This window comes from Salvia miltiorrhiza, chromosome 2 (genome assembly GCF_028751815.1).
Source record: "Salvia miltiorrhiza cultivar Shanhuang (shh) chromosome 2, IMPLAD_Smil_shh, whole genome shotgun sequence".
Lineage (NCBI taxonomy): Eukaryota > Viridiplantae > Streptophyta > Magnoliopsida > Lamiales > Lamiaceae > Salvia > Salvia miltiorrhiza.
The window spans coordinates 58,299,949-58,320,241 of NC_080388.1; the positions used below are offsets into that span (position 1 = coordinate 58,299,949).

The window sequence follows — 20,293 nt, forward strand, 5'->3', positions numbered from 1 at the left end:
ATCGAAAATCCACGTAGGATTAAATTTCCGGCGAAACAAACGACGGTGTTTAAGTCATCACGTAAAACGACGTCGTTTTATATCTAATTTGGGGATTTATTGAAATCAAATTGAAAAATTCGGGGCAAACTTAAATTCCTTCTGAAATTAGGGGACAAAAAATACCCAATCCAGGTAGCAATTGAAGAAGAAAATTGTCATGTCTTGGTCTTCATCATCCTGCCGAAAATTACCCAATCCAGATATCTAACAGAATGAAGAGATAATATGATCAAGAGGAGCTGAGAGAGCGCCAAAATCTTCCTCAAATCCAAAACCTCCTCCATTGATGATTGTAATGGCATCACCAAGAATCTATGGTTTATCAATGTCGTCCATGGACGCAGTCAATTACACTATGTTCCTCAAGTCGAGAAATTTTGATGGCGGGCGCGGGGCTGACGCAAAACACTTGTTTCGGTTTGGCTTCAGATTAAGAGTGAGAGCGAGAGGGGTTCTGTGGTCGCCGCCGGTGACTCGCGACACCAACAGCGCCAGAATCTCTAGAACTCGGAGGACTTCGGTTGAGAGTGAGCGGCGCGACTCCATAGCGCTGCTGAATGAGAGGATCCTCCGTGAGCACTGCAATAGGGTTATTTAATTGGGTTAATTGTCGAAAAAACCATATACTTTTTCGATTTTTCGTTTTTTCCCATGACAAAAAAAAAAATCTGAACAGAAATCCATGAATTGAAAAATTAATTGCAATTTTCCCCCGTGTCCATTTTCCGGCGATCTCCGATGGAGCTCCGATTCAACGTGGCTGCCACATAACATTAATTTTCCACCTCACCTAAACCCCTAATTTTCCACCTCACCTAAACCCCTAACATTAATTGCCAGTTCTGTCAGCTCTGGCAACTCTGGTGGCCTTGTGAGTGACGGTCCGCTACTTCGAGTAGGTCAGCTCTGGCATTCCATTAAGATCTACAGATTGTGTATTTTGAGCAGAGCATTTCATTTCCAGATTTTGAGCCATCAAAATCTACAAACCAACATTTCATTTCCATTTACAATGATCATGAACAACAACATTTCAAATAAACCAACATTTCATTTCCATTGATTATCGCCGAAACGGATTTTTCTCGGTGTGAGATACACGAAGGGTGGCTGGTATTCCAAATCCACATAGTGCAGGCGGTTGCAAAAACTCCTGAATTTGAGCTTCCAATTATGTTTTGGGATATTTTGCTCGACGAACCCTAAGCTTCGACGAACCCTAAATCGACGAACCCTGGATCGACGAGCTTCCAGATTTTGTAATTCAATTGTCAAAAAAATATAAAACAGCGTCGTTTAATTATAATTAAAATGGCGTCGTCTCGTTCAATTCCCGGCGATTACACGCTGGAAATCCGATTGCCACCTCGGATTCAATTTGGGGAAAAAATGGACGCGGGGAAAATTGCAATTAATTTTCCAATTCACTGATTTCTGTTCAGATTTTTTTTGTCATGGAAAAAAATCAAAAATCGAAAAAGTATATGATTTTTGCGGCAATTAACCCTATTTAATTCAGGGATAAAACAACGCCGTTTTGGGGTTCGTTTAATGACTAAGCACATGCTTTGCCACATAGGCGACACGTCATATAATTAGTGGCCGGAAAACGTCATTAAGGGAAAATTAAGAATCGGATCAACGGTCAAGAATTTTAACAAGAAATTTTTAGGTCAAGGGAAATATGCGAAATGAGTGAAACTACCAGGATTTTGGTGCTATTTGCCCTTTCTAAAATATCAATTTTAATAGTATCTTATTTCTTAAAGATGGCAGGGTATCTATTATAAAAATGGGTTATATATGTATCTATTATCCAAATATGTATGTACTGTAATTAGTTTGGGTGATGGCAGGGTAAATTAGGAAGGAAACATGGTGAGCTGAAAGGAACGGGAGAATCAGAATCTTGTGGAATCCGCACAAACTTGAATTCTTGAACCGAATCTCCGGTGATTTAATTGCCCAGAAACGATAATCATTTTGCCTTCTTACCATAATTTATACATGGTACGGTGCTAATAATCTAATTTAATATATCTAAGCAGTTATAACATTAACTAATAAGTAATTTAAAGAAAATTTTAGTAAAACATATACTATTAAAGCAAACAAGCTCTTATATCTGTAGAACATAAATTGTATATAACTCAATTTAAAAAAATATCTATATAATGTCATCTTTATACGTATCGATTCGCTCTAGCTAGGTGTTTGGTTCTTTCCATAATAGTTTTGAGTATGAATATATCTACCAATCTCTCCCCTAAAAAAAAAGAATAAGTATCTACCAATCTCCCGAATATTGTAAATTAAAATTAAAGTGATTTACGTTTTGTTCTCTAGATCGTTTCTATATATCTTATTACTTCTTTCCTCTTTCCGATTCGACATACATTATTATGATCAATCCAACTCGGAAAAGAACAAATCAAAGAGAGGGAAAGAAAAAAGATTTAAAGAAGAGAAAGATATAAAAGAAGAGAAAAAGAAATGGGTAGCTAATATATGCTTTAGCTTGTGACTCTAAAGATGCTTCAATGAATAAGCTGTCTCCATTTTGCTTTACTAAATGCATATATTTTTTCCTTTGCATGGAACTTGTTTGATTGCAGAATCTGAAACCCCACTTTAATTCATATATGCAATCAAATTAAATACTCCCTCCCAATTAGCATCATATCATCTTTTAATCATTATCACACACACACACACGCACATATATTATGGGACTAATTTAAATGAGTTATAGTATATATCGCATAACATAGAAATCAGTTTCAGCTTTAGCTTGTGAAAATCTATAATTGTTTCATGATTCTGTTTAACGAATTTGTGGTCTAAGGTCATAATCTCATATGTAGCAAAAAAATTAATTTTTTAAATTCATCCATTTTTACAGCAAAATTTATAATGTTTCATAATAAATTTATTTTACATAATAAAATCTTTTGCAGAATAACCACTCCCCATGTATCAATTTTGTAATCAAATTCCTTTTTGGGGTCAATGCCATAGGTTAATTACATGTACATATTCTAATAAGCGTTGCCATAAAGCAGTTTTTATACATATCATAATTCTCAAATATATATTTACAATAGGCCAAGACAGAAAAGTGCATAAAATCAAGAAAAAGTGTGAGATTCTTCCTACTACTACTTTGACAAAAAAAAAAAAAAAATCTTGTCTTGGAGTAGTTAGTTTAGTTACTAGTACTAATATGATGCATGCATATATGTGTAGATATATAAAAGTGATAATTAATTAATTAATGACTAATCGAACTGGTCCTTTGTGTTGGTGGTGGTTGGTGGTGTCTTATTCGAAACGGTGCAGCACTGAAACCTGCAAGGGTCGGCCTCCATGAGCAGCTGCACCACCTCGTTCATGGTGGGGCGCAGCGCCGCAGTGGCGCACGTGCAGCGTATAGCGATCCGTAGCACCTTGATCATCTCATCTCTGTACGACTCCGCGATCCTCTCATCCAACACCTCCATCGCCCCTTCCTTGGTCTCCACCTTTGTGGACACCCAGTATATGATGTTGTTGCTCTCCCCAAACTCCGCCTCCACCGGCTTCTTCCCCGTTATCAGCTCCATCAGCACCACCCCGAAGCTGTACACGTCGCACTTGGTCGTCGCCTTGGATGAAAATGCATATTCCGGCGCCAAGTAGCCATAAGTTCCTGCCACCACCGTGGTGGTGGCCTCCGCGGCCTGCAGCACTTTGGCAATGCCAAAGTCGGCCACCTTGGGCTGGTAGTCAACATCCAGGAGGATATTAGTTGACTTGATGTCTCTATGAATGATAGGCGGCATGAGGTCGTGGTGGAGGTAGGCCAGGCCCTGCGCCACCCCGAGCGCCACCTGGTGCCGCACGGGCCAGTCCAGCACCACCTTCCCCTTGTGCAGTGCGTCCCACAGGTTCCCATTCGGCATGTACTCGTACACCAGCAGGCTGCACTCGGCCCTCCACAAGTAGCAATACAGCTTCACGATGTTCTTGTGCCTTATGCTCCCCACCGTCTCCACCTCCGTCTTCAGCTCCTTGTCCAGAACCACCTTGTTTTTCCCGCTCCACAGCTTCTTCACCGCCACCTCCTCCCCGTTGTTCAGCTCGATCCTGTACACCGTGCCCGACCCCCCGTATCCCACGATGTTCTTCTCCACCATCGCCTCCACGATCTCCCTCTGCTCGAAGCTTATGCGGTGGAAGCTCTTGATCTCGTACGAGAAGAGCAGGGACTCCTCGTTTTCCATCCCGACTCTGTCTCTGCCCAACCACCTCCTCAGGTACAGAGCCGTCCCGACTATTACCACGCCTACCGATATGAGGATCAGCCAGAGGCTGTTGCCCTTCCTCCGCCCGTATGATTGCGGGCAGGCGGCCAAGTCTGGGCCCGACGCGTCTAGCTTCCCGGGGACGCAGAGGCCTGGATTCCCCGCGAAGCTCTCGAGCATGCCCTGGTTCATGAAGGGGAGCGGGATGGGGCCGGAGAGCTGGTTGTTGGAGAAGTTGAGCGAGTTGGGCAGCAGTCTCGACAGGCTCTCCGGTATCTCACCCGAGAGACGGTTGTTGGAGAGGTCAACCACGTTACACGAGCTGAGGTTCGAGAGAGCTTCAGGAATGGATGAGCTCAGCATGTTCCCTTGCAAGAGAAGGACATTCAGCCGTCTCAGCTCTCCGATTTCGGATGGGATGGGCCCCGATAGAAGATTGTAGCTGAGGTCCATTTTCACGAGGTTCGTGGCGAGGGAGATCTCCTGCGGTATGGCGCCGGAGATCCTGTTTCCCTGCACGAACAGCTCTGATAAATTGCTGGCAAGACGAATGGACTGGCTGATGGAGCCGGTGAGATTGTTGTAGGCAACGTCGATGATCGACACGTGCGGCAGGGAGAGGAGACCTTCTGGAATGTTCCCCACGAAGTTGTTGTTGCTGACGCGGAAGCGGACCAGGGAGCTGCAATTCGAATAGCTCACGGGTAGCTCGCCCGACAGCATGTTCTTTAGAAGGAGGAGGTAGCTAAGGCTGCCCCTGCTGCACATGCCGTCGGGCAGCCCGCCCGTGAGGTTGTTCTCGGAGAGCTCCACAGCCAGGAGCGGGGACCGCCGCCCCAGGTCCCGGGGGACCTCGCCGGTCAGGAAGTTGCCGTAGAGGGAGAGCATCTTCAAGGTGGTGGAGTTCCCGATGGCGGCGGGGATGGGGCCCGTCAAGCAGCTGTTGTAGAACTGTAAGTACTCCAGCTTCGGGAGGCGGCAGATGGACTCCGGTATCCCGCCGCTGAACTTGTTGACGGACATGTCCAGGTCTCGTAACTCCGTCAAGTTGCCGATCTCTTCGGGCAGCTCTCCGGTCAGGTGGTTGTAGTAGAGCTCGAGCTGCCGCAGGTTGCGGAGGCGCCCCAGCTGGGGCGGGATGCTGCCCGTGTAGGCGTTTCCGGTCAGCTCGAGGTCGACGAGGGAAGTCATGTTGCCCAGCCACGGCGGGAGGGTGCCGTAGAGCTGGCAGGTCGACAGGACCAGTGTCTTGAGCGTTGTTAGCCCCGTCAGATTCTCGGGCAGCTTCCACAGGTTGAAACCCGGGTTCTCGTTGAAATTCAACACCTCCAGATTGGTGAGGTTGGTGATCGACATGGGGAAGTCGCCGGAGAATTTGTTGTAGGAGAGGTCGAGAATCCTCAGCTTCTTCAATGGGAAGAAGTCGGGCAGGGGTCCGGTGAGGTGCGTGGCGCTCATGTTGAGCTCCTCCAGGAAGGAGCAGCCGGTGATGCCGAGAGGGAAGTCGCCGTGGAAAGTGTTTAATCCGATGCGGAGGCTGCTAAGTCGTGGAAGATACGTGCATATTTCTTCTGGGAATTTTCCGGTGAGGGACCAGCCGGAGAGGTCTAGCTCCACCACGTTATGTTGGTCGTCGCATGAAACTCCGGTGTAGTTGCAGTAGCTCGGGCCTTTCCAATTGGGCACCGGAACGGAATTGGTCATGATGGAGAAGAATTCCGCGGTAGCGGCAGCATGGCAGCAAGTAGAAAGGGCGGCGATGACGGTGGCAGCGACGGCGAGGAAATGACGGTTGGGAGCCATGGATCAGAGAGTGAAAGTGTAGTTTGTGGAGATGTGGGAAGGAGGGAGAGGGAAAATGGTTATCCACATGGTGGTAAGGAGGGAGAGGGAAAGAGAGAGAGGGTCGAGTATATATAAGTGGGATAATTTGAGTGATAGAGAGACAAGGGTGAAAAAAAAATAAGATGAGGTTCCAATTTTGCAAAATAAAGAAGCTTTATGTTTATACCTCCACTAATTAATATTATCAACGTCAATGAGAGCCCTTACCCTTTTTATATTTGTAGTATCAAATAGTTTATTCTCTCATTGATATATACTTGAAAGATTTATGTTGTACGTATTGTACATAAATTAATCTTGTATGTATCACACTATCTTGAGTTGTAATTAAGCAAGTACAAAATTAAACAATATTATATCATTTTTTATAATGGTATTAATTTGAGTTGTGTAATGTAGACTAAATAATGTTTAAGAAAGACTCTCTATGCATATGGAGAATAAAAAACGCCAAAGCTTAAAATGAACAACTTTTAATCATTTATCATATGAAAAATATTATATTTCACCCCAATGTTTGAACAATTTCACATATATACACCGAAACGTATGCTAAATTCATATTCATATTATTATTCTTGTGACAAAAAGTCGATTTTCTTTCTTGTGGAATCAATTGCGATCGATCAAATAATTCGTTACTGAAATTGAGACCGCATAGGAATTTGGTAGCTTAACTTGAGTTACTAACCACGAACCAATTTAATTCCCAAGTATACATGCAAAGAATGAGCTGAGCTGCTCACAAGGCTAATTACAAATTTATAAGTTTATCTAATTTTGACAAGTATATATACGAAGATCACGTGTCCCTTATAGTGGCAGGAAAGGGGATTTGTAGAAAGTTTAGATAAGCTTAGAATATGTCCAAAGCCTTTAAAACAATCTTTTGATGATCAAAAGTTTATAATTAAAGGGCTGATAATGCCATCTATCCATTTTATGTGATTGATGATGTTAGGAAATCAAATAATGTATTATTGATTATTGCGAAAATAATATTTTTTATTTATAATTGATATATGCAACGTATATTAGAAAATACGTAGGATTTTTTCATGGACGAAGGGGGTAACAATTAAAAAAATATTGCTACGGATATTCCATCACAAATACAATCACAAATCTCAATGTTGTCGACGAATATTCCATAGCAACGAAAAGCTGTCGCAAGACTGTAACAACATGAATCCGATGACGATAATTGCCAATTGAAGTTCAGACGCCATCGTCGTTCCATTACAAGACTGGTGATAGTCGAGTTTCGTCGCAAGAATATTGTGCGACCATTGTTTCTACATCGGCCAACATCGATCGAAAGTTCATCGCAAGATTTAATTTGGTAAAAGTGCAGTTCAATTCAATGACACAAATGATTATGATTTTTTTGTAGTGATAATCATTGTTTCAAACATAATATTCCCTCCGTCCCCAAAAAAGTTTGCTCCAAATTCTTTTTTGGGATGTTCCTCAAAAGTTTGCCACAATCTCCTTACTTTATATTTTTGTACATGACCTCACCATCTACTTTACAATTACAATAATTTAAACACTATTTTTGTGTATGGTCTCACCATCAAATAATTTTTTACCAGCTTTTATTAAAACTTGTGCCGTACTCTTAGAACAAACTTTTAAGAGACAGAGAAAGTATATGATATAGCAAAAATTATAATGGCATGAAAAAAAACCAATTTAATTATATTTCTTTAAAAATATGGATCCAGAGTACTTATATGACAAATTCTTTTCCTCCATGTAAAGCAAGATATAGTCCATTTAAGGAGTTGTATTGATTCAGAGTTTGAAATATATGTTAACTATCAATTCATGATGAAACATAAAGTTGTCAATTTAGGACCTCAATAATTAAAACTATCAATCAAAGAGGTAAATAGAACTTCTGCACATTCGCCTTACTTCGACACAAAGAACCATATATTTTGGTTTTCTTTAATTTTTTTATTTACATTTATATTGATTTTAAATAATGAACATTGCTTCATTAATTACAAAAATAAAGTACGGCTATTTATAAGCTTGAAATATATAGATAAAAAGAAGGGTTAATTGTAGTTAATGACTAGAATTTCAGAGTTATTTGTAAAAATGATCTGAATTTTAAAAGATATAAAAGAATAGTCTAAATTATGAACATTGAGAGCAATGCGGAACCCTAGGGCGGCGGAAACCCTTGTTTCGTTTCTTTGATTTTTCTGATCGACGATGATTTCCGAGCAACCGGTGGTGAGAACTATGGACAAGGGAGGGCTGAACCTTCCGTTGGTGACTAACAATTACGGACATATGGATATTAGCAGTCAACGTAACCAAGTGGGAGTTATGGGGAAGAATGGAGAAAATTTGGAGGAACAAAACAATAACCTGCGGAGGGAGATTGATATGAAGGTTGTGGACAGGGGCCAAAATTCTGGAGACGGGAATAACCAGGATTCAGGGAAAGCTGCGGTTACGCCTGAAAATAAATCGTATGCGGAGGTCACTTCTTTTAGGCAGAAGAAACGGCAGGATATCGCTGCGCATCATTATCATGCTTTACGTCCGACTAAAGATGGTGATCAATTTTCTCTGAAAATTCCTAAAGAGCTATATTATCAGCAAGTGAATGAGTTTAAGTATGCCATTATTGGTCGCCTCATGTTAAGACGTGGTGATAAGCCACGACAGACTTTGGAGCTTCGTGCGGAACTTCAAAAACTTTGGAACCCTGCTTCTTCATGGCAATTAATCCCGATGGGGAAGGGATACTTTACGATTAAATTTACAACTGCGGAAGATAAAGCTAAAGCGAAAACCAAGGCGGTTTGGGACTTAACGGTTGGATATCTTCGCATTAGGGAATGGGTCCGTAACTTTGACCCTTTTAAGGAACATTCCTCGTTGGCTAATGTCTGGGTTCGTATCCACTACCTGCCAATCGAATATTGGCATCCCGATGTTATTGCGGGGATTGGGCGATTTCTGGGACACCCGTTGAAATTGGATAGCACCTCGGTGGGACGTGAGTTTGGTCAATTTGCTCGTATTTTGGTTGAAATAGATATGGCCAAGCCTCTCCCTGATACTTTACTTGTTGAGGGAGAACCTTTATCTTTTCATGTGGAATTTGTCTACGAGAATCTTCCTCTTTATTGCTCTAGGTGCAAGATTACGGGGCATGGCCAAGATACTTGTCGTCGAGGACAACCTGATAAGTCGGACAAGGAGATGAAGGGGAAGCTGCAAAATCAGGATCCTGTCACAATTAGTGAGGATAAACAGTGGCAGGTGGCCAGGAATGGGAAGCCAAACAAAGCTATGGCAGGAGTTTCTCAAACTGATTTGAGAGATAAGAATAACGGGAATTCATCACGGACTCCGGGGGACGAAAGAGGGGAAAAGAACCATAAAGAGCTGGATGGCGCTGTTGGGGTTGATGATATTGTCTCATACCGTTCACCTGTGGAGCTGGGGGGTGGAGTTTTGATTCAGAAATCGTCGTCTCCTCGGGTGGGTTCTGGTTCGAGCAACAGATTTTTGGTTCTTGAGGATGATGAGGTAGATGTGGAGGCTCATAAAAACAATATGAGCGACAAGCAAACACACATGAAGTATCCTTCTGACGAGGAGAATGAGGCTGCTACAGATTCTGAGGAGTCGGTGTACGACGAGCAGATTATTTTGGAGTCGAATCAGCAAGAACAGAAGTCGAGAAATCAAGATTGCACAGATGAGGACATTGCTCTTAAAGAACAACAATTGGCAGACAAGAGAAGAGAGTTGATTGAGATGGAAACTGCTATGCAAGCGCAAAGACAACAGAAGACTAAGGCTCAGGTGACAGGGAACTCTAATACTGATTCGGTCATGGTTAAGAGGGGACGTGGTAGACCAACTAAACATGAACAGGCGTTAAAAGCTTTGGAACTTAAGAAAGCTCAGGAGGGGATCAAAAGCAGGCTTCGGAAATCGGTTGATACTGGACAGAAAGCTATGGACTTCGTCATTGAAAGTGGTGATAAAGCGAGCATACGTGCGATGGATAATGTCGTGAAAGGGAGATGGGCAGATGAAGTAGAGATGAGCGATGCTCACTCTGCTGAATTCTAATTTTTCGGTGATGAATATAGTCGCGTGGAATATCCGTGGCATGACGGACGAATCCATGCGGTTACTTAGGGAGATCTGTTCTTCCTATTTTCCCATTGTTCTTGGTGTTATTGAGCCCAAAACAGCTTTCAGGAATGTCCCTAACAACTTCTGGAATTCTCTCAACCTTATCCCTGTGCATCAAAATTGTAGACTGCCGAGATGCTCGAATATTTGGTTCTTTGCACATCAGGATGTTTTTACTACTGTTATCTTTTCTTCTGCTCAATCGGTTATTGTCGACTGTTATTGGCAGAATTTCTCCTTCAGAGTGGCTGTGGTTCATGGTGCGAATGATCAGCTCACTCGTCAGATTCTTTGGCGTGATCTTCTCCGGTTTGCTGGGACTAGCATGGTTATTATTGGAGACTTCAACGCGGTTAAAGGGGCCCATGAGCGCATTAGTCAGGCTCTTCCGTCGCCGGGTTCTTGCAGGGATTTTTGCAATTTTATTGAAGATCTGGATTTTGTGGAATCGCCGTGTGATGGTTTGCGTTTTACTTGGTCTGGTAGAAGATTTTTACCACGTCATGTGGAATCTATTCTTGATAGAGCTTTTTTCTCTATGGAGTTTGGGAACAGGTGGTCGTCGATTGTTTCCTCGGCTCTTCCGCGTTTGACCTCTGATCATGCCCCTCTTGTGTTGCAATGCAAAGATGATTTTCGTCCTGGTCGGAGGAATTTTAGATTTCTTAATATGTGGACGACTCATCCAACGTTTCAGGAGATGGTGTCGTCGTCCTGGAACAGATCTATCGACACTCGTTGCTCGATTCTTTGTGTTATGCTTAAGCTGAAAAGACTAAAGCGGGATATTGGTGTTTGGAACAAGGAGGTTTTTGGGAATATTGATTTGAATATTAGGAGGTTGCAGGAGCAGCTCGCTGAGGTCCAACAACGTATTTCGCTGAATGGCTATACTGATGATGTTTTCGAAGAGGAGATTGGACTTCAAGCTAAGATAAATGTTCACCTCTCTCAAAAGAGTAATTTATTGAAACAAAAAAGCCGCGCTATGTGGTTGCAGGATGGGGATCGTAACACGGCCTTCTTTCACAGAATTACCAAGTTTAAAAGGCGTAACTCTTCCATCTCTCACTTGCAGATTGATGATAGGGAGGTCTTTGAACAGCCCGCGATCGAGCAGCATATTATCAGCTATTTTTCTTCGCTTTTCTCGGATGATGGCAGCCCGGGACCGGAGTATACGGAGATTGATATGTTTGTTGATCATGTCATTACGGATGAACAGAATTTGTCGCTTATTCGGATTCCGGAGGACAGTGAAATAATGGCTGCTGTCTTCGCTATGGATGCAAACAGCTCGCCGGGGCCTGATGGTTTTTCGGGCACGTTTTTTCAGCATTGCTGGGTCACGATTAAGGAGGATGTGACAAAGGCGGTTAAAACTTTCTTTCTGAACTCCTATCTTCCAAATGGTTGCAATGCTAGTACGCTTATTTTGATTCCCAAAAAGGAGTCGGTTAAGACCGTGGCGGATTTGCGGCCTATCATTTTGTCTAACTTCTTCTTTAAGATCATTACTAAGATCTTGGTTACTCGGCTAAGTTTGGTGGCTGCCACTCATGTTTCCTACAATCAGTATGGTTTTATCAGTGGTCGCAATATTCATGATTGTATTATGATGAGCTCGGAAGGTTTTTCGTGCATGCAGCGTACGGATCGGGGTTCCAATCTGGCTTGCAAAATTGACATCCGTAAGGCTTTCGATACAATTCGCTGGGATTTTATTTGCTATGTGTTGAAAGCGAATGGCTACCATGAGAAGTTCATTGATTGGATTTTGGTCATTTTCAAGTCGGCTAGGCTCTCAATCTTGTTCAATGGTACTCTTAGCGGTTACTTCTGTTGCTCGCGTGGGGTTCGTCAAGGAGACCCGTTGTCTCCTATTTTGTTCGGTATTGCTGAGGACGTCCTGAGCCATCTATTTTATAGCTGTGTTGCTTCTGGTCATTTGAAGCCCATGCGTTTTACTCGGGCTTCGAATTTCCCAACCCATTTGTTTTATGCAGATGATATTATTCTTTTTTGCAAGGCCTCTGTCAAGAATGCACGTAAGATCAAGGAGATCTTAGATTTTTATGGGAGGATTTCTGGCCAGATTTGCAGTGCGGAAAAATCTCACATTTATTTCGGAAAAGGTGTTTCCATTGCTATGCAGAGAGGGATTAGTCGTGCTCTGAGCTTTCTTGTTGCTAGCCTGCCGATCACTTACTTGGGGGTGCCTATTTTTACGGGTAGGCCAAGAGCGTCTCACTTCATGGCTATTCATGACCGTATCATTCAGAAGTTCGCTCGTTGGAAAGGTTTACAGCTTTCCATGGCGGGCCATATTTGTTTGGTGAAATCTGTTATTCAAAGCTCAATTACTCATTCGATGATGATTTATCGTTGGCCAAAATCCCTCCTGCATAATTTGGATAAGAATTGTAGGAATTTTATTTGGACTGGACGGACTGACTTGAAGCCTAACTGCCCAGTGAGCTGGAATAAAGTGTGTTCTATTAAGGAAGAAGGGGGCCTGGGTATCCGTTCTTTCACTTTGATGAATAAGTGTTTCTTAATGAAGCTGGCCTGGAAATTAATTAAAGGTGGGGAACCCTCTCATGAGATTATTCGCACACGTTACCTCGACATTTTTGGTCATGCCAAACGTGTGGCTAATTCGCCGGTGTGGCTTGGGATTAAGGATGAAGTGAAGGACTTAGTGGAGGACTCTTATGCTTATATTGGCAGCGGCGACTGCACTTATTTCTGGAAAGATGATTGGCTTGGTTATAAACTGGTAGAGAAACTCAATATTCCTCATTACATGTGGGATTATCTGAATTTTTCTGTTCAGGATTATTTCTATGATGGGGTTTGGCACTTTTCGGAGTCTTTTGTGAGATGTTATCCGGACATTGTGGTGGATATCGTTTCTATACACATTGGGCAGGAGAAGGACACCAGGTTTTGGAAAAATTCGGTGAAGGGCGAGGTGTCTGCTGCTCTGGCGTTCTCTAATGCTTGTCATCGTTTCCCTTCGGTGACGTGGGGGAAATGGGTTTGGGAAAATTTTATTCCGGTGAGACGCTCTCTGATTTGTTGGCGCATGATTCATAAGCGTCTTCCCACCTTGGATATTTTAATTCGTCAAGGGTTGATTACTCCGAATGGGTGCTCTTTTTGTTTTGAGGCGGAAGAGTCTATTTCTCATATTGCTTGGAGTTGTAAGAAGGTGGTTCCTATTTGGTGTGAGGTGTTGGGATGGTTTGGCAAGGAGGAGCTTATTCATTGCTTAGATATTCATACTTTATTGGTTCAAGCTTGGAATAGTAACTTCAGTTCACAAATCAATAATCTTTGGAAGGCGGTTATTATCAATATTCTTTGGAAGCTTTGGGATGTCCGTAATAAAATCATATTTGATAATGGACGGTTTGAGCAGCGGGCGATCATTGCGTTTGTTAAAACGGCTATTAAAGAGTTGGATGTGGAGTTTCCTCGTTTGGGTAATACTAATAATTCTTGGCCGGACTACTTGATTACGCGTCGTCTTGGAGTGCAGAGCAGAGCGGCGGCTCCTCCTTCTTTTGTCGACGTTCATTGGTGGCCTCCGGTCAATCATTGGATGAAAGTGAACACTGACGGTTCTGCCATTGCCGCTCCGGGGAGTATTTCTGCCGGGGGGGGGGTCTTTCGGGATAAGTGGGCAGCGGTTCGCGGTTGTTTTCACATCAAAGGCGGTATGGGTTTTGCTTTTGAAGCGGAGCTTTTAGCGGTCATCACGGCCATCAATATCGCCCATTCTAGGGGATGGCATTTCTTATGGGTTGAGTCGGATTCGTCCTATGTGGTTAATCTCCTCAATTCCAGATCAGAAGACGTCCCTTGGAGGTTTGTGGCGTCCTGGAAATCGGTGTTGAGGATTCTGCCGGAATTTAATATCATGGTGACGCACATTTATAGAGAAGGTAACTCTCCAGCGGACATTATGGCGAATGGGGAACGCACTGAGGGGTGGTGGCCTTATCCTATCGATGAAATTAAGAAGGCGGTGGCCTTGGACATGGCAAAGCATAGCCATATTCGGATGGTGAAATGATGGGCTGGTTTCTCTGCTGCATTTCGTCAAACAGCTGGTGTGATGTTTCTGAAATCTGGTCGAGCGATACGCCTCTCGCGGATTTGTGGCTATATTGCAGTGTTTGGTGGCACGTTCACGTGAAGTGGTTTACAGATAGGTGGTGGGTTGATCTTAGTCAGTGGACCAGCTACATGATTTGCGATATGATGGTTCGGACTCCAGCTGTTTCCGCCATTGATGAGCTGAACTTAGGCGTTCTTTTTCCTTTCTTTTGGATTGAGCTGAGCATCGGTTTTCTGAATTCTGAAGGTTTGAGTGGCTGCGACCCTAAAAGTTTCAGAGAGATTACGAGAATTGTTAGTAAGGTTGGTAGTGGGCTGTCGTGCATGGTTGATATTCACATTGGCAATTTTTCAAACAGTTGGGGGGCTTTTTGGAGGCTCTTTTTCGTCGATTTATGGCTGGAGTTACACTCTTGGATGTCGTGTAAGTTGGTTAACTGGGGTTGGAATGGACAGGCCTTCGGCGACGGCCTCTCTTCGGCCGGTTTGGCTTCGTGCGATAGGGAGAGAGAGCTCGGCGACGTCGCCTTAACGGCTGAGATTTTGCTGCATCATCTGGTTTTTGCTGCAGGGATTGCGCCTTCAAGATGGTTCGACTGTTCTTGGTGGTTGTTTGGAGGCACTGATTTGTTTGGTTGTGACTCTCTTCTGATGGATCGATGGCTGGAGGAGGGACTCGGCGTTGTCGTTTTACCGGCAGGGGATCCTTCTATGACCGACGTCGATTTGGCTGATTCGTTTATTTTTTACTTTGTGGGTCCTTGGTTTCCTTTTGTTTTTGTTTTCTCTTGTGTTGTGAAGCCGGGTTTTTCTAGGGGCGATGGTACGGCCGGAGCTTCTGAGATTCTCCTAATTCAGCTTCTTAACACTTTTTTCTTTATAGACGAGTACTCTTTTTCCTCTGGCTGAGGTTTTAACGAGGCTCGGCCCTTAGTTTGCTCTCTGTGCTCTCAAGGGTTTAGGTTTTTTTCTCCTTTCTTTTTTTAATAAATTTCTATTTTAATAAAGAATAGTCTAAATTATGAAGTCATTTGTAAAAATGGCCTGAAATTTTAAAAATACGGAAAAATAACCTAAAATTTGAAGTCATGTAAAAATAATCCAAACTTTGAAGTTATTTATAAAAATGTCATGAACTTTAAAATATATAAAAAATATTTTAAATTTTGAAGATCTGTAAAAATTGCCAGAACTTTAAAAAATCTTAAATGGTCTAAACTTTCGTAAATACAAAAAATGACTTGAATTTTGACAATGTAGAAGGCCCGAAATTGATATGTGCAGCGGGAAAAATCCGTCAACGTGGCTCAAACTCAATTAACACTCCAAGCTGGACCAATGAGACAAGCGACCCGATTAGTCCAACCCGTCAAATTTTGAACCAACTTGAATCGATAACGAGGCTGGCCTAATTACTTAAGGAAACTTGTTCGTCCAGTTTGATAAGTCAAGTTATATTTGTTGTAGGATCAACCTGGACCGCCCCAGGTTGAATATCTCACTTCAAGCCCAACTTGTCAGATTGGTCCGTCTAGCTCGAAAACCTATAGACCGACTTGAATCCACACTCAAGCTAGATATATCACATGAGGCCCAAGGGTTCTTGTCAATCCAGATTGACAAGGTTATCGGACCCAGTCGTCAAACCCTAAAAAACATCTCATAGCCGTCAAACCCTAGAAGACGTCTCTCGCCAAGCTGACGCAGTCAAAGGGTAAATCTTTATGATTCCGTCCAAATCGCAACAACTTGTGAGATAAGGGTTTAGATGAGGCCGGATTATAGAAACCCTAGCGGCTGACCGCCCTCTATATAAACAGCTCGACTAGGTTACAAAGACGGACGAAAAATCTTACTTGCTCTCTACTCCTTGAATTCTCTCTACTCCGCCGCCACGCTAATTGCTCTTCCAAGCCGGAAATAGCCAACTTGGCCTATCTCCGCCTCTCATATTCCATTATCACAACACACCGTCACCATTTCCACCCTCTGACGCCGCCTACAGCCTGAAAAAACAACACATTCCAGCATGTCTTTCTCTCTTATTTCATCTTGTTTTTTATTTCATTTCGTTATTCCGTTACTGACTTGAGCGTCGGAGGCTCTACGGTCGACACCCCCTCCCGGTGCTCAACCTAGGGCTCTTACGTGTTCTTGTGTTGACAGGTTGCTAGTGTCCGATCGATCCGGACGTACAGATGTTATCCTCAATTGTAGATTTTAGCCTCTACAATATGAAATGTGAAAATTCTAAGTTCACTTGGTCTCAGAATGCAAATAAATTATAAGAATTCTCTTTTCCTACGAACCTTAACCTTGCATAAACAATTTTCTTTTCTTTCGCAAAAAAATTGTATTAGTAGTACTCGTGATAATCCAATGAATAATTTATTAAATACTGGTTGATCCTTCTTATTGAGGAGTATCTTCAACCCAAATTTTTTGTCTCTATCCGTGCGCAATTAGGATTTTGTGAGCATGGAGTTTAAAAAATTCGTATTGTCAATAATATTTTGCGAAACTAAAATTGTTTGTGCGAGATTAGGGTTCGTATAAGAAGAGAATTATTATATTTTGTTAGGAATATTTCAGGTGAATTTGGAATTCAACATAATTTTCACATCAGCTTCGGGCTTTCCATGTTGTCATAATTCGAGTCCGAAGTGTAAGCTCATGTCATTTTTATAACTCTTATGAAAGTTGAGGCCAATTTTAGTATTTAATAAAGCTCGTGCCATTTTTTGTATTTTTTAATTCGTATTGTCAATAATATTTTGCGAAATTAAAATTGTTTGTGCGATATTAGGGTTCGTATAAGAAGAGAATTATTATATTTTGTTAGGAATATTTCAGGTGAATTTGGAATTCAACATAATTTTCACATCAGCTTCGGGCTTTCCATGTTGTCATAATTCGAGTCCGAAGTGTAAGCTCATGTCATTTTTATAACTCTTATGAAAGTTGAGGCCAATTTTAGTATTTAATAAAGCTCGTGCCATTTTTTGTATTTTTTAAAGTTCGTGTCATTTTTACAAATGACTCAAAAGTTCATGCCATTTTTTCGTATTTCTTAAAGTTCATGCCATATCATAAGGGGTTATTTGGTTTATATGAATAAATAGGATTAGTATTATGATATCCTGTTTGGTTTAGTACATACGATTCGATACTTAATTTTGAAATAATGTCACGCAGGATTAGTCATAATGTATGAGTCTTCGCCTATTCTCTATGATAAAATTAATCTCGAATAACCTCTGACTAATTCAATCTCAAAGAATTTCGAGAAAATTCAATCTCGAGCAACTTAACATCTTCTAATTTGATTATTTACATCTCCCTAGGTCCTCCGTTGATACTCTCATGCGATTTTACAAAGGATATAGAGATATTTTCATTATTTATATAATAATTAAAATAAAATAATATTTTAAATTAATATAAAGTTAGTAATAGTAATAAATTAATGAATTTTGTCATTCTTCCCCCCCCCCCCCAAAAAAAAAAACTTTAAGTTTGATGAGGATAAAAATATGCATCACTTGAAAATCGAAAATAAAAGCGGATTTGGCCTAAATTCACCGATAATAGCGCTGTTAACAGCCCTAATTTCCCGAGATTCGACCCTATCTTGAAGACCATCACATATCCGATAAAGATGAAGATTAACACGAAGAAATTGATAAATATGAAGAATTATAGTTCTATTATAACTACAAAAGGATTCCTAATCCTACTAGAATTTTTAGTATTTGGCCTATAAATATGAGCATATATTCATTATTCACAGGAGACAACTCTATAATTGTAAACTCCAACCACAAATAGTGAATTATTTTGACCAACTCTCTGTGGATATAGATCTTTACGATTGAATTACGTAAATTCTTGCATTCTTTCCGTTAGAAGCGATATTTTTGGGTACAACAAAGTTGTAGCGGAAAAAATTGTTATTTTATTTTCTTACTTCTAAAACATGCTTAAGGTAACATGATTATTGAAATAACGCAATGAGCTCATGCTTCTTTATCTATATCCTTTTATGAAACACATAAATAAAGAATAGAGAAACACATTAAATTTATAAATTTTCATTTTCTTTCTTCGTTTTTCTCTTTATCATAATAATAAGAGATTATTGTTTTAAAATTTTAAGTGTCGTTGCTAACCTTGTTTGAGATGATATATTTATTTCTCATCCCACAATTTGCATTTAGTTTTAGAGTTCATTGTGGGTTTGAATTAAAAATTCAATATTTTACTTTTATATGCTAATAATATTATTTGCATTGACATAATTTACTTTACATGTTGAATTATTTTAACTTTTGCAACTGGATTGTTTGTTCAGTTATTTGGGTGGTTTGGTTTGACGGATAGTAGATTAAATTGATAAGATTGGAGGATGATTACATAATTCACTTAACTTTGGGGTAATAAATAATCGCGTCATTCAATTGAATAATTAGAGTGTGGGTTAAGTTATCCATCACATATCAATTATGCAAATCAAACACTTAATTAAGTTGAATTATTTTATCAGTCATGTATTATCACTCTAACCAAATACTTAAATCATTTCAAGATATAAGTTAATTTTAAGTTTTAACTATGTGATAATATATTATATTATATTATCAAAGATCATTTAGTTATTTGAAATATAAATATGAAGGCATATTAGACAAAATAATTTAGTTATGAGCACTATTTTCTAATGTTAATATTTTGATATAATTGAAAATGGTATTGCGATTGTATTAAAATTATTATTTATCTCTAAATTTTTTGAAATTACACATTGAGTTGGATGCAGGGATTTAAACGAATCAAATCGAAGTGAATTTTATTGTATCCTATTCGTATCCATTAAATGTTTTCATATTCGAATCCACATTTAAATATCTTTTACATCTTATTTTCGATTATATTTGATTCGCACATTGATTCACGAATATTAGAATCGACTTGAATATTCACTTAGATTTCTTAAAGAATATTCTGAACTATACAAATTGAATATTCGATTCGAAATTTCTTACTATTCAATTTGATTTTCTAATATTCAACTTGATTTGATTTGAAATTCAATTCACTATTTTGAAGGAGAAAATTTTAAAGCAATTTCTTTAAATAATATTAAGCTCATACACAATATATATTTACCCAATAAACACTCAATAATAGATGGTAAAAAGATGATTCTAATGTTTTAAGTTCCAGCTCTCAAATTATAATACAAGCCACAAATTCAAAAGTTTGAAATCAAAGTACTCCATCAGCCCCCAAATAACTTCATATCTTTTTTTTATCGTCCCCAAATAACTTCCTATCAATTTTGGGATACCACTTCACCATTAATAATATTTCATTTATTCTTGCTTTTCACATTTTCACAACTCTCAATACTAATTATAACACATTTTCACTACTTTCAATATTAATTATAACAATTTTTCACCACTTCCAATATATTCAACAACTTTATCTTAAAACTCGTACATTTCTCTCCAAGCTAGGAAGTTATTTGGGGGACAAATGAATTAATTTTTAAAGCTTTGATTATTACTACTTCCTATGTCCCACAATTTCATACCCTTTTATCATTTTAGCATGTTCCCCGATTTCATGCCACTTTTGTCATTTTAATCCGTCCCCCAATTTCATGTTAATTTATATTTTTTGTAAAATTACTTCATACAATTCCATAAAAAGTTGAGATCCTTAATCAACTTTAATCACTTTAACACTCTAATAAATATGAAACAATCATTCTATCACGCATTCAATCATTTTGTTAAAACTTGTGTCACTTTTAAAGG

The 20,293-nt window shown here is 40.3% G+C and overlaps 1 protein-coding gene across 1 annotated transcript; it reads right to left on the reverse strand.

Annotated features, from left to right (window-relative positions):
• Positions 1-3,084: 3,084 nt before the first annotated feature.
• Positions 3,085-6,273, reverse strand: LOC131010643 (receptor protein-tyrosine kinase CEPR1). Its single transcript, XM_057938272.1, has one exon. It carries the CDS (start codon positions 6,126-6,128, stop codon positions 3,321-3,323), a length of 2,808 nt encoding a protein of 935 aa, XP_057794255.1. The 5' UTR covers positions 6,129-6,273; the 3' UTR covers positions 3,085-3,320.
• Between the last annotated feature and the right edge of the window lie 14,020 nt (positions 6,274-20,293).

Coding starts and splice junctions, on each gene's coding strand:
- LOC131010643 (XM_057938272.1), bottom strand. CDS start 6,128: ATGGCTCCCAACCGTCATTTCCTCGCCGTCGCTGCCACCGTCATCGCC.